We start from the raw sequence: 20,172 nt of genomic DNA, 5'->3' as shown, positions 1-20,172 counted from the left end.
GCTTATTCTGGAGTCAGTTTGGAAACTGAAGATTGCATGGAAAAATGGTTCACAGCTTGAGAGCACTTTTTATACATGCTAATGAATCACAGCAGTGAAAGTAAACTAAGGTCAGCTTCCACAGCCAAGTAGGATTTACCACAACATTACAGCATGGCCCGATCTTTAATTTATATTTGCCGACAGCTGTGCTAATGCTGACAACAGCAAACCAGCAGTAGACACATTTCAAAAAAAAATGTTTGGAGTCAATGCTTTTAGAAAATGTCAATTCCTGCTGTATTACATTGTACAAAGCCCCCTTGGTTTTGAGATCAGATTTTAGTTAAGAGAAGGTATGAGTGATGGCTACAGTCAATTAGATTGTCTGCCTTCTTGTATACATTTCTACAGTAAGCCTGCAATGGTTGTTTTTCTAAGAACTTAAAGGTTGGAAACCTTTCCTGCATTGAATTGTCCAAGTTTCAGGCACCTGTGTGGTCAACACTGCAGTGAGTCAGGTCTGGGTCAGATGAAACAGATACAAGATTATGTTTGGAAAGAAGCCAAGACTTTAGGTTCCCTAGAGGATGGGAAGGATCTATTGGAGAATAATGTAAGTACCAATGCTTGCAATATAGTCTTTTAATCAACAACATCATACAAAACAAATGTTCAGTGTTTTACTGCCTGTCCAAGCTTTTTTAAAAAAGATTCTGTAAAGACCTTCACACTGATATTGTTCAAATATATCAGTTTTTTTCATTTTACTGGATGGTGTGGCATAAAACTGTGGATCTAATGAGACAAAGTTACAAATCCTTCATTTCAAAAAGTCCCTGACTTGGGCAATGTTTACTTTATGGTTGGTTTCTGCTGTCGGAGTTGTTCCCACAATGTTGTAAGGTTTGAAACATTATACAAAGTTTCTCTAGTAGTTCAGTTCAATCCTACCAGTTGTTTTTGGACCTTCTCTCCATTACTCCACCTAATGATTGCCTTATACTAAGTTGCACAAAACTACCTAATTCTACCAGACTGTGATAATCAGTAAGCAAAGGATGCGTGCGATTAAGGTGGAATTTGGTGAGAAAATAGCTGTCAATTAATAAAGAATTTAAAAATAACAGCTGGGATCCAATAAAGTGGTACATTCTAAAACACAGGTAATGTCATAAACTGTAAGAGTGAATTTTTAATGATTATGATAGACGTCATTGTCTGAACTCTAACATCTTTAAAATACTCTCCAGCCATTAATTTAGTATTTACATAGTTAGTATTTAGACGGCCAAGATGCTTCCGTTTACTCTGAGGTATTGAATATCATCATTTTGAATCTAACTGGTGAAACTGATGGCTCTTTCACAAGATGCTTTGAGAAGGAGCATATCAGAATAACTTTCTTTTTCCCTGGATTTATTTTCTCCCTGTGGTTCACTAAACAAAGCTCTTATCTATCAAGGAGATTGGAGGTGGTAGTAGAAAACTTCTTGACTCAATGACACCTGTATGGAATGGAACCTAGTTCTGTTCTCACCCAACATCTATATGTGCATCCCTTCTATTGAAAGTTACTGGAAAGTAACCAGCACCACAGCACCTTTGACAATGTCTACCCATGGGAATATAGGAGCTACAATCTCAGTGTCAAATTTGGCATGATTTTTCTTTCCAACTAAACTCTTATCTATTCTCGGAGGTTTTCCTTTGCCAAATTTTCCCCTTTAAAGTATACATGCAATGTTTGTTATGTCAAAACTAAATATTTGTTGCATGGTGCAAAGAGCTCATTTGTTTACTGGTTAAAAACGAAAGCAAACAATACTAAGAGCTGGAACAGCGGAGATGGTATACTAAAACAGATGACAAAGGTAGGGTTGGGGAAGAACATTGAAGGTGGTGTAAAGGAGTACATAGATAGGGATTTCAATGCACTGGGAGACTGGGTACAAATGGAGATTAACAATGAAAGGATAATGAGGAATTACAAATTACTGGAGAATAAGTTGTGACCATGTTTTTAAGGCACATGGGATCCAAGGCGATCTAGCTAATTAGATCCACAAAATTGGCTTGGTGATAGGAGGCAGAGGGTGGTGGTGGAAGGATGCTTTTCTGATTGGAAGTCCGTGACCATGAGTGTACTGCAGGGATTGGTGCAGTGACCCTTGTTGCTTGTGATATACATTAATGATATGACAATAGGAGGAATAATTAGCAAGTCTGCATACGACACAGAAATTGTGGATAGTGGGGAAGGTTGACTAAAGCTGCAACAGGATATAGATCAGATAGAAAATTCGGCAGAGCATCGGCAGATGGAATTTAAACCTGACAAGCATGAGGTGATGTATTTTGAGAAGTCAAGAAGGGTAGGACACATACAATAAATGGTAGGGCACTAAGGCATGTTGATGAACATGGGGTTCAAGTTCATAGTTCCCTAAAAGTGACAACACAGGTAGATAGGGTTGTGAAAAAGGCATATACTGCACTTACCTTCATAGATTGGAGCATAGAATATAGAAGTTGGGCCATTATGTTGCAACTTTACTAAATACTGATTAGATCAAGTATTTTGAGTTGAGTTCTGATTGCCACACTATAGGAAGGATGTGATTGTGCTGGAGAGTGTGCAGAGGAGATACACCAGGATGTTGCCTGGATTGGAGGACTTTAGTTATGGGGAGAGATTGGATCGGCTGGATTTGTTTTCCCTGGAGCAACGGAGGCTGAGAGGTGATCTGCGGGAGGTAGATAGGGTAGATAGCCAAAATTTTTTTTCCCCAGGGTAGGGGTATCAAAAACAAAAGAGAATAGGTTTAAGGTGAGAGGAAGGAATTTTAAAGGGGATTTGAGGGGGAATTTTTTTTATTACACGGAGAGTGGTTGATATCTGGAATTTGCTGCCAGAGGAAGTGGTGGAGTCAGATACCATCAGTATGTTTAAGAGTCAATTTAGAACGACACTTGAAAAGACAAGGCATGGAAGAGTATGGAACCAATGCAGGTAAATGAGATCAATGCAGATGGGCAAAAGGGTCAACATGGATATGGTGGGTCAAAGGGGGCATTTCTGTGCTGTACAACTTTATGACTCTAGGTCTCATAGAGGACACATGAAAAAGTAATAAGGTTATAAGTGATGAAGTCCAGAAAAGACAACAATGGGGTTAAAGTTGCAGGGGATTTTATTAGTTGTCAAGTTTTTAGGTGTGTGGGGGACACTCTTTGGCAAGGTAGAAATAACACATGATGATGGCCGATTCAGAGACTTAGAGCTTCACTTATATTCAAGCAGGGTTAAAGATTTCACTTGGAGATGGTAACATGTTTTATTCATTTAGATCTTTTTTAAAACTCACTCAAAAGCTGGAATTCTGTTATTTTTGCATGTAAAACTCATCAGATCTTGTCTATTATCTTCATTACCCAATAAATAGTGAATATCTCATGAATCTAAGACTTTCTACAAATATTTAAAGATATGAGTATTCAAACACAATATTGCAGCAGATCTTTTAAAGTCAACTAACTTACGTTAATTTAGGTTCAAAGGTTTAACATGTGATCATTCAATGCTTTGGGCTTGCTGGTTATTTGTTATTCATTTCATGTTGTTCATATCCAAGATGGGTTTAAATATAGCTAGAATAAACTTGAGTTTCTGAAAATAGTTAAGGGCTTCCAGAAGGTTCTTTGAAATACTATATTTAATACCATAATGCTCCATTTGTCACAAATCACTCATTGGTAGGCTGAATGTATTCTGTAAATGAATACTTCAATCACTTCAGCTTTGTCTGGAAAGTTTTTCTTCCTTGGAATAACTACCAACATTTAATTTAATTTTGTCACTGTTAAAAAAGCTTTTATTGTCCTTTGGCCTTTTGCAATATATTCTAATTTGATTAGAGCCATCAGCAAATGCAATTTCGATTATACATTAGGTTCTGCTGAATGACATCCATTTCATTATTTCTGTACAACATTATTTTTTCAGTTGTGCCTCCTGTACTTAGTCTGGGTTTTGCTGTGACAACAGCAACAGCACTATCAGCATTCATCATTATTAACCGAAAAATCTGACAGCAACTTCTGCCATCTGCACATTCATGGTTATATATAGAAAAGAAGTTCTTGTCAGAGATAAATGGAGCTAGTGCTGATCATCAACCAGCCATTTATACTAATCCTACAGTAACCCAACTTTATGCTCCTCACATCCCTCCAGATTTTGTCACTCATCTATACACGAGGGGAAATTTACAGCGGCCAATTAACCTACGAACCTTAGTCTTTTACAGAGTACCCTGCTGTACCCACCCAGACAAGCTAAGTAGATACCCAATAGTTCCACTGACAATGCTCACAAAAATTAGGGTCACACATTTTAGAGTAAGTAAACTTTATTAAGGTAATAAGTGATAAATTATTGCTGAATAACCTCTTTAGTTCTGAAATTTTATTTATACAATGTGCTGTCTCATTCAATCACTAAAAATGTTGCAAATTTTCTTAGAAATAAATAATTTACCCCGTTCTGTTTGTCTCTCTTCCTTAATGGTTAATCCCTTCTATTTATTCCTATATATTCTAGTCTATATTCTGTCTCATGTATATAATTTAAATGTAATTTATATTTCCTTCATAGAACCACAGAGCCATGGAACAGTACAGCACTATACAGCACTTCACTTCCTTGTTTAACTCCACAGGACTGAATGAAAAATTTTCAACTTAATTGATTGAAGAGCCTTGTTGTTTCTTGACCTGTTCACAGCCACCGCAAAGCCCACAGCAATGGAAACAGGGTCAGATCAATGGAAACCCCTGCAAACAAGCCAGTAAAATCTCTTGGTAAACCTGCACACCGAGGAATCCAGACCAACATTTTGGTCAACTTCTAATTACTAGTCCAAATATTACTCCTAGGTTTAAAGTCAACAGTTTCATTGAGGAATACCAGTGAACACTGAGCAGTGATTAGGTGTGGGTGAATGGTTGTTGGAAAAGCGATCGAGGTAAGATTCTTACCTCCTGCTTATTTTAATCAATTGATTAATCCCTTGATAAAACCTATGGGTTCATATCAACTGGTATTATAATTGAATCCAGGTATTCCAGACCCTGATACAGTAGGTTAAGCCACAAGATCACAAGAGTAAATGGCATTTGTAGAAATGTTCTAAGCTATATCTGGCTTCATGGACATGCCTTAAGCACAATTTATATTTCCTTTACTTTATTAGAAACATTTTTTTTGCCTTCACCTTCAGTTACAGGACATGGATTTCACTTCAATACTCAACATGTTTTATACTTGGATTGGAAACACACTGTATGACAAGCCAGGGCTCCCTATTTATCTCATAACACGAATGATGTGCTTCGGTTTAAAATTCAAGCTAACACTGACATCACATCAAGCCGCTATTGCTGAGCTGCCACATAATGATCTCAGTAAAGTGAAGAATGGTGACTCACTGAGATCACACAAATTGTAATTAAATTCCATCAGCTGAATAAATGTTGCAGCCCTAATCATTGCTACTTTCACATGCATTTCCTGGAGTGAAGAGCAACCAAAGGAAAATATGACTGCTTGTGTTAGTAAGTCAGGTGTCTATGCAAACTTGCCAAGATGTCTCCTGCAGTTAGAGGGAGAGATATTGATGTTATGATTTCATTCAGACATAATGAAGGGTATGGATTCAGAAATACAAATTCACAAGTTAAACTGATGTTACAAACATCTGACCTGGATTTTATTACTTTGTCCTGAATCATTGAAACTCAAATCCAAACTTCACTCCTATTGCCTGACCTTATGACCTCCTTATGAATGACATCTACCGCTGCCATAATCAATTAAAGACATATCATTGCTATCGATGCATAAACTCTAAGTGACCAAGCTCCCAAATATTATACATCTAAGATGTATGAGGGTGACTTCCTACATTGTAAGTGGGACAATTGCTCAGCCAAATACAATTAATCTGAAAGGATTTTGATTGATATTGAGCATTGATATTGATTTATGTTGAGTATGGATTTCGGGTGATATTGTATCTGGGCTAGGACCTGTGCTGGGCACATGCTTTAACTGATGTTGACTGGGTATATTCACTACCATTGAGTGATAACATTGACAATTTATGTTTAAATAACAAAATTCAAATCTTTAGTATAAGAAAATAGTAGAAGTTCAGATTGGGTTCATATGCATTTACTTATTATGAGACAGAAGGAAGTCATGTGGCCCATTGGGCCAATGTCAGCTCCTCACAGGGCAATCCCTTAAGTGCCACCCCCCTCCTCTTCTCCTGTAGCAACTTGTTTTCTCTCACTTGCCTGTCAATTCATTTTACAATTTTTATGAGATTGACCTTCTTTAAGGGGTAATTTAAAATGGCCAATTAGCCTCTCAACTACACGCCTTTGCGATGTGGTTAAAAACAGGAGCATCTGCAGAAACCCAGGTGGTCACTGAGAGGAAGTGCAAGCTCCACACTGATAGCTCCCATGAACAGAATTGAATGCAGGCTCCTGGAGCTGTAACACACCAGTGCTAATTGTTAGTACACAGTGCTGTCCTGAATTTTATGCTCAAGTCTCCAGAACAGGAATTGAACCCACAATCTTTTTTGATTCAGAGATATGAGTACAACCACTGAGCCACTAATACGGCCTACATGATTCAGCTTATCCCTGGCACCAGAAATATTTCTCAACAATAAAATTTCATTATAATCTTTAATTAAATAATCAAATACACAATTTGAACAAGGACTCAATTGATCCTATCAAGGTCTGTCAGTGATAAGCTTGCTTATGTCACATTTTCATTATCAGCGTTTCAATTTTTCAGCCCCTATGTTTCCTATGTCATGTAGACACTGGAGATATAATTTTACGATAATCACTTCAACTGTGAATACATCTTTAATCACTAAGTACTGGCATATGGACACAGCAAATATATAACAAAAGATCTTTTAAAGACAAAGTTGATTTTAAACCCAACGATGACATGGCTTGCAAATGATATGAACAGAATCTAACAAGGAGAGAGCCTGAAAGCTTACATTATTTTGACTAATTAGTGGGTCCACATACTCCTACTATTTTGGATATAAACAAACAATGCTCTGCAAGTGAGCTGCACAGGGAGGATAAATAACTGTAATTCACAATGGAATAAATCTAATCTATTACACTCAATATCTAGGACGTGGATGCGAGATTGAACTTCTGAATGCGATTCAGTTTGTGAGACTGGGGGGTAGCGAGACATCTTTGGTTCCATGGTACAGCAAAGGAGAAGCCTATTGCATATCTTGTGTCCATGCCAGTTCTATATTGAAGCAAACAAAAACCAATCCCACTAATTCATTCACCCCTGCCACTTCTGTTTTCCTTCTCCAAATTAAATATTAATCCATTTATATTCATAAAGTACCCACACATAAAAAAATTCTCTCAAACCACCCCCTCACCTTTTGCGGACAATTTAATTTTGTGATCCCCATTTGCTAATTCCTCAACCAGAGAAAAGGGTGTTTTTCCCCTTACTCACTTTTGCAAAACCCTTCATAATTTCAAAAGTCTCTTTTTAAACTTCCCCTTCACCTTCTCTCCTCCAGTGAAAATAGTTCAAGTTTCCTGGAATTCCTGATCAAGCTGCCCTTCAGAAGGATTGCTATGGTTCAAAAATTTGGCCAAGTAGCATCTTAGAATAACAAATGGTGAAGTAAAGGGCATTTAAGAATATTAAATACAAGACTGAAAGGAGAAATGAGGAGCAAGAGAACCGTGAGTGCACCTGGAGACAGAACCCAACATGGAGTGGTTGGTCTAAACATCCTGTCTGTTTTATGTTGTAATTTTTATGTTGTTCCTGTAAGCATACCAACATTTGTTTAAGTGCAGAGCTATTAGCATCATCCTGTGTACCAGGGTCCTTGACAGCAAGTGAAAAAGTGTTCATTTCCTGCAATCAATGGTTACACTATTTATTTCATTGCTTTTGTTTCTTTTGTTTGGAGATGCTGCTGTACTGTCAAGTACCAAAGGCCTTGTGCTTGCAATTGATCAGCTCTTGCAGTTCCTGACCGTTTCTGCAAAAACATCCCCAACTATCCAACTCAGAATTTTATGTCCAAATAGCAGCAGAGTCTGTAGATCTCAGATCAGCCTCACCAACCATCTTTGGAGTCACAAGGCAAAATCTGCAAAGAAATATAAACATATAGAACCAGTGGGAAAGAAGGCAACAGATGAAGAATGATACAGTGGAAAGTGAGCGCTCACTTTGGAAGAAAGAATAGGAAAAAGGTCTTTTTTTTAAAGTGACAAATTACTAAAGGTTAGTGAGCAGTGGTCACTTGGTGTACCAAGTCATTAAATGCAGGATGTGCAGAATTGGTAAGCAATTAGGAATGTAAATATTATTTTGGCCTTTAAGGCTAATTGGGTTGGAGTACAACAGCAATAAATTCTAGGACCAATTATACAAGGTTTTACTGAGACAAAAAAGATAGTGGGATTAGAAGGGAAGTGAATCAACCACATCATTACCGCCCTGCTATACATTAGCATCTTCAGTGGCCTTGCGAAGTTGCAAACAATGTGCTAGAGGAACACAACAGGACGAGCAGCATCTGTGGGAGGAAAGAAGTTGTCTACGTTTCGGTTCGAAACCCTTGTGTCAGGACTGAGAGTGGAGAGGCGAGGTGGCCAGCTAGGAGAGGAGAAGGGGAGTGGCAAGAAAGGATTCCAAGGAGATTGGTGGACTGAGGAGGGGTGTACAGTGACAGGCAGGTAGTGCCAGGTAGGGGAGGTGAGCGGGGGTGGGGTGGAGTTGGAAGGCAGTGGCAGGTGAATGACAGATAGAGCCAGACAGAGAGAGGGGGAAAAAGAAAAAAACAAGAGAGAGCAAGGTAGGGTGAGGGGAGGGTGAAGATGGGAGAGAGCTGCTGGAGGGAGATAAGCAGGAACACAAAGTACTACCAGACCAGGACTCGGATAAGTAAAGGAGGTAAACATGGGAACTATTAGCGGAGAAAGGAGAGGTGAACAACAGTTGGAACCACATGGGGGGGGGCCTGTGTGTGAAGTGGGTGGCTGGAGCCAGGAGGTGGAAGGGGACAAAGATGAGTGAAGGGGGGCTCAGTGGAGGGTGGGAAGGGGGACAAAAAAGGGGGAGGACTGGAGGATCAGCAGGAGGGGCCGGAGAGAAAGGTAGGGGGGAGGAAGAAGGGAAAAAAAGAGGGGGGTCTACCTAAAATTGGAAAACTCAATACTCACGCCATTGGGTTGTAGACTACCCAGGCGGAATACAAGGTGTTGCTCCTCTAGTTTGTGTTGGGCTTCACCCTGGCAGTAGAGAAGGCCAAGGATGGACGGTCAGTGTGGGAACGGGAAGGAGAGTTGAAATGGTCTGCAGCTGGAAGCTCAGGACGGCCGTAGCGGATCAAGCGTAGGTGTTCTGCGAAACGATTGCTGAGTCTGCGCTTGGTCTCGCCGATGTAGAGGAGGCAACATCAAGAGCACCAAATGCGGTAGACAAGGTTGGAGGTGCATGTGAGCCTTTGCCTCACCTGGAAGGACTGCCTGGGTCCCTGGATGGTGGTGAGGGAGGAGGTGCAAGGACAAGTGTTACATCAACTGCGAGGGCAGGGGAAAGTGCCAGGGGTCAGAGAGGGACGGGTGTGGAGGGATGAGCAGAGCAGGGAGTCATGGAGGGAATGGTCTCTGTAGAAGGTGGAAAGGGGTGGGGAGGAGAAGATGTGGCTGGTGCTGGGATCACGTTGCAGCTGGCAGAAATGATGAAGGATGATGTGCTGGATGTGGAGGCTCATAGGGTGAAAGGTCAAGACCTGGGGAACTCTATCTGTGTTCCGTCTGGGAGGAGGTGGGGTGGGAGCAGAAGTACGAGAAACAGAGGAGATGCGAGATCAGCTCGATCAACCACAGCAGAAGGGAAGCCATGTTTCCTGAAACAGGAGGACATTTCAGATATCCTGGAACAGAAAGCCTCATCTTAAGAGCAGATGTGGTGGAGACAGAGAAACTGGGAGAAAGGAATAGCATCCTTACAAGAGACAGGGTGGGAAGAGGTGTAGCCTAAGTAACTGTGGGAGTTGGTGGGTTTATAGTAAATGTCAGTGGATAGTTCGTCTCCTGAGATGGAGACAGTGAGATCTAGAAAAGGGAGAGAAGTGTCAAAAATGGTCCACGTGAATTTGAGGGCAGGATGGAAGCTGGTGGCGAAGGTGATAAAATTGATGAGTTCTGCACGGATGCAAGAAGCAGCACCAATGCAGTCATCCATGTAACAGAGAAAGAGTTGCGGAGTGGTACTGGAGAAGGTTTAGAGCAGGGACTGTTCCACGTAGCCAACAAGAAGACAGGCATAGCAGGGGCCCATGTGGGTGCCCATGGCTACACCTTTGATTTGTCAAAAGTGAGAGGAGTCAAAAGAGAAGTTGTTTAAGGTAAGAACAAGTGCAGCTGGGTGGATGAGATTGTTGGTGGAGGGGAACTGGTTGGATCTTTGTTGTAGAAAGAAATGGAGGGTTTTTAGACCTTCCTGATGGGGGATGGAGGTATATAAAGACTCGACATCCATAGTGAGCATGAGGCACTGAGGGCCGGGGAATCAGAAGTCATCCAAATGGTGGAAGGCATGCAAGGTGTCCCAGATGTAGGTGGGAAGGGACGGGACAAGGGGAGACAGGGTGGAGTTGAGGTATGACGAGATAAGTTTGGTGGGACAAGAACAGGCAGGAACAATCGGGAACAATCAAAAAACAGGACAGTCCTGTTTGTGGATCTTGGTCCAGGGATGAAATTACACAGCAATCAGCAACAACATCGTTTGTGTTTGGTCACAGCTACAGTTTGAATTCCCACATAAAACCCAATGGATCAGCTTTGAACACTGAATGGCCATGCAAGATCCTGTTCCCTTTTCTCCTTGGTACCAAAGAGTACCATCAAATAATATTTAGTATCTCTTTCTTAAGGAGATAGAGATGTTTTGGAAGGATATTCCAAAATTGACACCATGGCCCTATGCATTGTGGTTAATAGTGGTGTGTTTAAAACTGGGAAATGCTCATATACGATGTCTGGTCATTACTTATCACTCAATATCAACAAAACAGAGTATCAGGTCATTTTCACTTTGCTGTTGATGAAAGATGCCTGTGTGCAAATTGGTGACCATATTTCCCATATTACAATACTGACTACTTTGTTGTCTGTAAAACTTTGAAAATTTTGAAGTAAAAAAATGTTTTTCTTTCTTTATAATCCCAGAAGGAACCTTCTTGTTCCCCCCCACCCATGTGTTTGTCCTGCCCTTCCTTAACTGCAAATGTAATTCACAGCCAATTTTTAATCACCCTCTCAGGGAAGGAAAATCTCCTGAACTCCTGATTAGCTCTGTTAGTGTTATAGTCTCGAAATTTCTTATAGAAATGGAATTTATCAATGGATTGCTCAGAAAGAGGTCAACTCATTCAATTTAAACATCCTGGAAATCCTTTTAATTCATCGATATCGATTTCTGAATTCAAGATTGGAATCTGGACTCTGAGGTGAGCAGCTTCATTGTAACCCTTTGACAAACTGCTGGAGATACACATATTTTGGGGCTTTCAATGGACCAGATTACAATGCCATATGTAAAGTTTTACACTTCATGAATCATTCCTGTATTAGATTCAACACAGAAAATAAGTCAGTCCTGTTTTAAGGAGATTTAAAGATCTTTGTAAATATACTGGAGAAGAATTTGTGTGCATCTGTGTTTGAGGGCGGGATTCACAATAACTTTGTCCTAAGTCCCAGGTATGCTGATGTTCTTCCACTAAAGTTATGAAAGGAGGCCAGGGAATTCTCATAGAAGTTATATATAATGTTTTGTACTATAAGTCTCACATTCCTTGGTCCAGCAATTCCTGAGATTCTGAGAAGAGCTTGAATGGAATGGGTCTGCATTCTTTTAAGCTTAGAAGAATGAGAGGAGACATCACTAAAGAATGCAAGATTGACAGGGTAAATGATATTAGGAAATTTTCCCTGGCTGGAGAACCTAGCACAAGAATCTCATGACAGGGAAATGCCCATTTAGGACTAGTGTCTTCCTTGAGAGTGCTGTAAAAATTTCGGATATTCCATTCTAGAAGGATTTGCCTGTTTAGTCAATAAATGTATTTAAGAATGAGTTTGGTAGTTTCTTAGGTACCAATGGATTCAAAGGATAGGGGGAAAGTGGATTCTTTTTTATAAAAGTTTAGCCACGATCTTAGTGAAGGTGGGGAGCTTCAATGGGTTAGAGGTCCTAAACCTGCTCCTATTCCTTGTGACCTTATGCACTCACCATAGTTCTTCAATTATGTTCAATAAATCTGACCATTGGCTTACAGCCTAACCAATAGTCTAATACAATTCTATTACTTTGTGGAGATCTAAGTCCCATAAAGTTGGATAGTTATTTCAGATTGAAAGACGGAGAACAATCATGTTCCAAAGAAATCAGTAGAAGGACTACTCTCATATATTAATGGCCTGGACAGGGATAGACAAAGTGATACCATCGAAGTATGCAGATAATACAAAGGTCAGAAATAGAGAAAATACTGAGAAAGAGAATGATGGACTTGAAGAGGAAATAGAAAGCCTGGTGCAAAGACAGAAGCATGGCAGGTGAAATCGAATGCAGAGAAGAAGTGTGAATAATCAGGAGGATTATGAAAACTGAATGGCTAGTGGTTAGAGTAATAGAGTCCTACAGCACGGAAACAGGCCCTTCGGCCCAAGGAGCAGCAAGACATTGGAAGTTATTACATATACCTTTGAAGGTGGCTGGATGAGTTGCGGTGATTATGAAGAAACCATAAGAGAGCCTTACTTTTAGTAACTGAGGAATAAAATACAAACACATGGAAGGTCATTTATGACTTTGAAAAATACTTGCTCAGTGTCAGCTGTGTTCATCTCTGGATACTACACTTTGCAATGTTAATACTTAACATGGGATGCAGATGAGATTAATAGAATGGTAAGATAATAAGATATCTTTATTTATCACATGTATATCAAAACACACAGTGAAATGCATCTTTTGTGTAGAGTGTTCTGGGGACAGCCCGCAAGTGTCCTGGCACCTCCGGCTCCAACGTAGCATGCCCACAACTTCCTAACCCGTACGTCTTTGGAATGTGGGAGGAAACTGGAACACCCGGAGGAAACCCACGCAGACACGGGGAGAACGTACAAATTCCTTACAGACAGTGGCTGGAATTGAACCCGGGTCACTGATGCTTAAATAGCATTACGCTAACCACTACACTATTGTGCCTGCCTCTGCAATATGTGTGATATATTCTTGAGTCTCTCCACATTTTCCTACATATTAGGTAGGAAGAGACAAATGCTGGTTTTTAAGTTACATATTCACATACAGTACTAATCTGTGATACCGTCAATGAGAATCAACTATAAAACTATGTACAGCTAGAATCGTACGAAAGAAAGGTGGTCCTGGTTGGAGGCCAGTCATAGCCAAGGAGTTACTCAGGGCATCATCATCATCAACAATCTTTCCTCCAGCAGAACTGTACTGTTTAGTTCCATCTAAACTCCTCATACTGTGTACAGTCTGCCTGATAGACAACAGGCTTTGAAACAACATAAAATATTCACCACTGGGAAGCAATGACAACCTCCAACAAGAGGATGTCCAATCATTACGGTCAAAAAATCCACCATCAAGATCCTTGGAACCAGAAACCAACAAAATAATTTTGTAGCTCTATAATGAGGTCAGAAGCAATTCAGCAACATGCAGTTCATCTTTTGACTCTCCAATGCTCTTCTACAATTTTCAAAGCACAAGTCTGGAGTATGTGGAATACTGTCCACTTGATTTTTAAATTCTCATCCTTTATGTTAAATCTGTGCAAGGCTTCCCTCTTTGGCACCTCCTCCAGCCCTAAAGCCCTCGGAGGTATCTGTGCTCCTCCAATCCTGGCCTCTAGATTATCCCCAGTTAAATCAATGGCAGGCATGCATTCAGCTGCCAAGGCCCTACGCTTTGTATTTCCCTTCCTAAACCTCCACATCTCTCCAACTCTTCTTTCATTTAAAGCATTCCTTATAACCTATCTCTTTGGACTAAGCTTTTGGTCATCAATCTGATATCTCATTCTATGGACTGGTGCCAAATTTTGTTTGGTAATCCTCCTCTGGGTTTTCTTGGGTCCCTGCTCAAAAGATCAAAGTTGTTCTTGATGTCACCTATATGAATACAGCTTCAACAATATTAAAGGAGATTGACAGAATCTAGGACAAAATAGCCCTCTACATTAGCACCTCATCCAACATCTGATAACTTTAATCCCTCTACCAATGGTGCTGCATGATGTACAGTCTAACAATTATACCAGACCTCTGAGACTTCTACACCAGGACCTCCCAGACCTCCAATCTGCTCTAAGGACAAGAAAGCAAATGCAAGGGAACACAATCTCCCAGATATAACTTCAAAATATATTACAGTTTCTTCATTGTTGCTAAGCCAAAATCCTGGCACTCTCTCTTAACAACACCATGAGAGAACCTTCATCACACAGATTTCAGAGGTCAAGACCACAGCTCACCACCACCATCTTCTCCAAGGCAATGACACCCAAAGGCTGTGAATGATTAATTCTAAAATATTGATCCAAAGATAACATCTAAAGTAATAACCCACAAAGTGACAAGCACCCTGAAAAAATTGTATATGATCAGAATTGCCTCAAAGCTCTTATTTCTCAGCAACAGCACTGAGGATATTATAGTAAAGTTTAAATATACAGTTGGAATTTGCTAAGCAAATGAAGAAAACTGATCTTCGTTATTGTTGACCTGCAAAATGAATGTAGAGCCAACAGGGTATGATGCTGTCACAAATAAGATCAGCAGTTCATCCCTGGTGACTGAGTGGGCAATTAAGATTAAAAAATACTGGTGGGCCAAATCAGTTAGGGATGGCAGATTTCCCTCCCTTGTGGAAATTAGCAAATTAGATGAATTTTTACAGAAGTTTCATGGTTGCCATCATTGATAATATCTTTTCCTTCTGTCACTGCTGATAGTAGATTTTTATTCCAGATTTATTTATGTTATTATTTTCCATTTGCTGTGGTGGGATTTGAACTCACATTTCTGGGCATGGGCCTCTGAATGTTGGTTATAGCTTAAGCACTATGCTACAATGCCATAGTACAATACTATGATGTCACCCATATGCTGCACTCTTGAGAAACTTATCGTCCTTATTATTTTCCATGAGACTTCATTCTTAATAATAAAAAAAACAGGATTCAGTGACAAGAACTGGTCAGTTGTTCCGAGCAAGAAGTTAGATTAAAGTCAAGATGGACACAATGAGAATGACAGATGACCGTCTCCTCTCTTACAGCCTAATTCTAAACTGAGATTGGGTGGGAGATAGGATTGGGGAGATAGAAAGATTTCTACAGTGAATAGCCAATTTGGATACTTGGAAGCACAATTTCCAGTATTTGGTGAAAAGTCTTTGGCCTGAAATATTCACTCTGTCTCTCTTTCCACAGATGTTGCCTAATCTGCTGAGTATTTCCCACATTTGGGTACAAATTGGTTCTTGAAAAGTCATGATTAAAGATGTGGTGTGGTGAGTGTAGGTATCTTAGAAAATTCTAATCTACGACCAACACTGACAACTGGGAGAAACCTACACAACATTTTAGAGAGTTACTACCAACCTGCCAAGTAGTTCAGGAAATTTAAGTTTCAGTAAGAGCATTTCAGATGATGTATTTTTGAGTCATGCTAACGTTAACCTGATCAAGCTACACCTGGAGCACTGCACAGAGGTTTGTAAAATGAGTCATACATGGGTTACTCAATCTCTAACGGCATCACAGAAAGAGCAGTGTAGCTAATCCCAGACATAAACAGATGAGCCATGAATACTGATGTATTAATTGAGTCTCTGCAACTTCAAAGTTATTCTTCAATGGAGTCTTATAGAGGCAAAAGTCTTAGAGCCATAGAACCATTCAGCACAGAGACAGGTTCTTTGGCGCACTGAAGCTTTTCACTGTACCTCAGTAAAAGTGACAATAATAAACCAATACCAATACCAACTATCAAGCACCTATTTACACTTATCCCATACTAATCCCATTTTGATTTTCCCACATTCCCATCAACTCCCTCCAGACTCTACCACTCATCTACACACTAAGGGTAATTCACAGTGGCCACTTAACTTACCAATCCACACGTCTTTGGGATGTGGGAGGAAACTGCAGCACACAGGGAGAACATGCAATCACAGGGAGAACATGCAAACTCCACACCGACAGTACCAGAGGCTAGGATCGAACCCAGTTCACTGGAGTCATGGGGTAGCAGTTCCACCAGTTGCACCACTGTGCTTCCCCTCAGGAGTGGATGTAAATCTCAACAAGCACTTCAAATGTGTGAAAACAAGAGACAAGAGCCCCTAGGGTTTGAAGGGAAGTATATGCTACATAGCACTGCTTGATGCAGAATGTGTTCCAGTGGCTGAAACAGGCTGCTAGGTTGAAGTCAAAACATTTGACTCACTTAAACAACTGGATGCTGTAATGGTAAATCTGTGAGGTTAATATGTCCAAAGGATGATCTCAAAGGGTTTTCTTTGTACTGTCCTAACTTTTGGGAATATCTGCAGCTTTTAGCTGGCCTCAGTGTTCCTCCATAAATGACATAAAGCAATGACTAACAGCTGTCCTTCATCAGTATTGTCATGATCAACACTTCAAGATTACAACCATTTCAGGCCCTGAAGACACTATTTTTGTCATTAAACATGAGGGAAAACTGTTTCCTGCATAATGTTGTCCATCAGCACAGTTGCATGATATTAACATTACATGGTTGCATCTTTCAACCTCTGCAAAGTCCCATTCCCTGGATAACAAAATGACATCCAAATAATTGGATTTTGTGTTCCAACAAACAATCTCCCCAGTGTTGTGTTGACAAGATCCAATAACCAGACTGCCAAGGGCCGTGACTGTCACAACACATGACAGCTGGTTTAAAAATAACCACTGGTCAATAAATCAGATTTTTGTTGATCACATTGTTAGCATGTTTTCAGTTAAGCCTTCTGCTCTATTTCCTTTAGTCAGAAGGAGTGGGATGGTTCCTCCTCCAGAAATTCTCCATGGATGTTGTCAGTGCTGCTCCTTGTTTGACCTGACAGCTGGCATGTTCGAGTGGCAAAGGAATAGATCCGGCAGGACTAGTCTTCCTCTTCCCTGACATGACCTTGGCAATGATTGGCAACATGGAGCCTCACAAACAATCCTGAGCACAAGTGACTGTAAACATCTGAACCTACTGAGCACACAAGTTCGAAATCAATTGGACAAATAAAATCAGTCCATTAACCCATCTCTTTCCCTGTTACTTGCATAGCGTCAGAATTACCACCATCTACAATGCAGTTCCAGAAATTTACATTTCACTCAGTGCATTTGGATGATGTCTGTTTACGTTAATCTGAACAATCTAAACCTGGACAAATGTCACAAAGTTCTACTTCTTTAGAAGGTTCCGGCTCAAATGATAAACTAAGATTTCTTGAAGTGCCGGGGTGGCAATTTTCAAGATTGTACACGCTGAATTCGTTTTACTTCGGACAAACAGTAACTGCGATACGCCCACTCATTCATCCACGTTAACTACTTAGGTAACAATTGGTCTGCGGTTCTGAGTAAATGGGACTCGGTAAGGTTTTGAATTCTGCGCTTGCTCAAAAGCTTCACTGTTGAATCAAAAACCTCCCAACACTCATAAAATCCAGAGACCTGCAAAACAAAGGGGCAGTGTCACTTTACAAACCACTTCGGAAGATGTTTGTAAACATGATACTCCAGGTCTCACGTCTCCTGAAATAAAGGCAATGATTATCTCACGAGTGCCGTGGTACAACCTTGGCGCTGGCGCAAGACTGGTAATGGCAGTATAACAGTGTCCACAGTCCGCACTATTTACAAAGCTTTCACTGACCCCGCGGTCGGTTAGAACCGACCTGAATTGCTGATTACTTTGAGCAGTGGGAATTGGGACTTCTTGGAACACGTGAGAGAGCAGAAGACATTGTTATCGCGCACACTCCTGTGTGAATTGTCAATTGCATGTGAGAGACTTGGTCAACGAACCGTACCGAGCCCTCATATCATCTAAATATCCAGAGCAATTAAACAACCCTCGCTTCAGAACCGATTCACCCTTCTGACCACCAACTCCACAGCAGTCATCTTCAGTGGGATGTCTAAATTCTAACGATTCTGAAATCACAGCCGGCTTACAATCAGAGAGTTTGCGATTTGGACGCAGTATGTGATCGATTCCTGAACCTTACACCGATATCCCCAGACAAGAGTGCAGTGGGCTGTAGTCTGAGCCTCAACTGGTTTTAACCCCGCTGCTGCCAGGATCCCAGTGATATAACGGAGCAGGGAACTGCTTCCTTGGACACTGTCTACAAATGCAGGAAAAAAAGGCTGGTGAGATTGAAGGAACTCGGGGACACTGGTACTTTAAACCTACCCCGGGCAGTGTCCCCGTCAGTTACAGGTTACTTTCTTCACCTCGTCCTTGACAGTTTCAAGTCGAAACTGGGGACAGGGGTGGGAAGGGATCCACAAGTCAGATACTCAATGCAACTGGTAGATGTTTGGGGGGAAATGCGTGGCTCTCTCCCGCTCCCACTCACTTACCTTTGCTCCTATCCATGTGTGAGATGGGGAAATTGTCAGACGCCCTTTGAAATGCCTTGTGTATCAATCCTAGATAATCGAAGGCGCATCGAATTGGAAGGTCGCTGGTTCGCGTCCCCTGCAGTTCCTCTCTCACTCGGATTTACACCCAAGTGCACAAGCTGCGACTGAGCAGCCCCGCCCGGTGACGCTCTTCCTCTGGCTCACAGTTGGGAAGATAACCGGAATGGCAAAAGAGCAAAACTTTCTAACGGGCTGGAGCGAGGGCTCGATCCGCCCGCACCTTCTCCGGCCGCCTCTGCCCAGTTAATGGATCCCTTTCGAAGAAGTTCGTGGGCAGATCCTGGGACTTTTTTTTCCCTCATGAATAATCATTTCCGGCTCAGCTTGCTTCTATGCATAACTTTGGAAAGAAGAGCATCATATGAAAATAACATTCTGTGGAACACAATAATTTGCAACAAGCAGATTCCAGCATCTGCAAGTCACTTGTATCTTCACAATAATTGCAACGTCCACCCGTGAGTTCCTGCGAGAGGGATTTCTCTAATTTAAACGTTTGAACTTATGTGTACCCTGCCAGAATGTTTTCCTCCATAAGTAATACTCCCTGCATTTACAGAGAAAACAATTTCCCACATTTTCTTTTATTGCAGAAAGAATGAACGGAATTTCAAAATTACTTGAATGTTTGCATTACCCCACGCACGTGTTATTGGAGTAAATCGAGACGACAGTTCATTCGGCTACTGGTTCACTCCCTGTTGGCCCAAGCGCGCAAATTTTAGCAAACACTCCCAACTCTTGCATTATGGAGGAAATGCTGCACAGTCGGGAGTGCAGCTTTTCGGAGGAGACGTGAAGAAAGTTCTTGTCTTCCCTCTCATGGGAATCGATCTCGATAACTTGATCAACATTTGCCTCTCAACTAACATCACCGATATTGGTTACCTGGTCGTTGTCACATTTGCTCTTCGTGGGAACTTGCTGTGCGTTCGCCTTTGCCTATGCTGCAACTGTAACCGGCCTTCAAATGTTCTTCATTGGCTACGAAGCACTTTGGGATGGTGAAAGGCACTATATAAATGCAATTCTTTTCATCAAAGCTACAAACTCACCTCGATGCGACATCAGATTCTTGCTTTATTGCAAGATTTTTACTCAAATTACCAGAATAGAACCAAATTTTATGGAAGTATGAATTTGAAGCATTAACATAATTTTTCTCTGTATAAATGTTGACTCGCCTTCTGAGTACTTCTTACTGAATACCCACACTCAACGATTCAGGAACAGCTTCTTCCCCTCTACCATCAGACTTCTGAACGGTCCATGAACCCATGAACACCACCTCATTATTCCTTTTGCA

At 40.9% G+C, this 20,172-nt stretch overlaps 1 protein-coding gene across 2 annotated transcripts in view; it reads right to left on the bottom strand.

Moving 5' to 3' along the window:
- afap1l2 (actin filament associated protein 1-like 2) overlaps positions 1 to 19,696 on the bottom strand; it is a 202,893-nt gene extending 183,197 nt beyond the window's left edge. Inside the window, exon 1 of one of the 2 annotated variants that reach the window (XM_052027737.1) lies at positions 18,804 to 19,696. In XM_052027737.1, coding sequence (XP_051883697.1) covers positions 18,804 to 18,819 — 16 coding nt within the window. In that variant the 5' untranslated portion in view covers positions 18,820 to 19,696. The remainder of the gene's footprint in view (positions 1 to 18,803) is intronic. The other variant, XM_052027738.1, reaches the window with a different exon arrangement.
- Positions 19,697 to 20,172: the final 476 nt, after the last annotated feature.

The sequence above is a fragment of the Pristis pectinata genome, chromosome 12 (assembly GCF_009764475.1).
Source record: "Pristis pectinata isolate sPriPec2 chromosome 12, sPriPec2.1.pri, whole genome shotgun sequence".
Taxonomy (NCBI): Eukaryota; Metazoa; Chordata; class Chondrichthyes; order Rhinopristiformes; family Pristidae; genus Pristis; species Pristis pectinata.
This window is presented reverse-complemented; position numbering and strand designations above follow the sequence as displayed.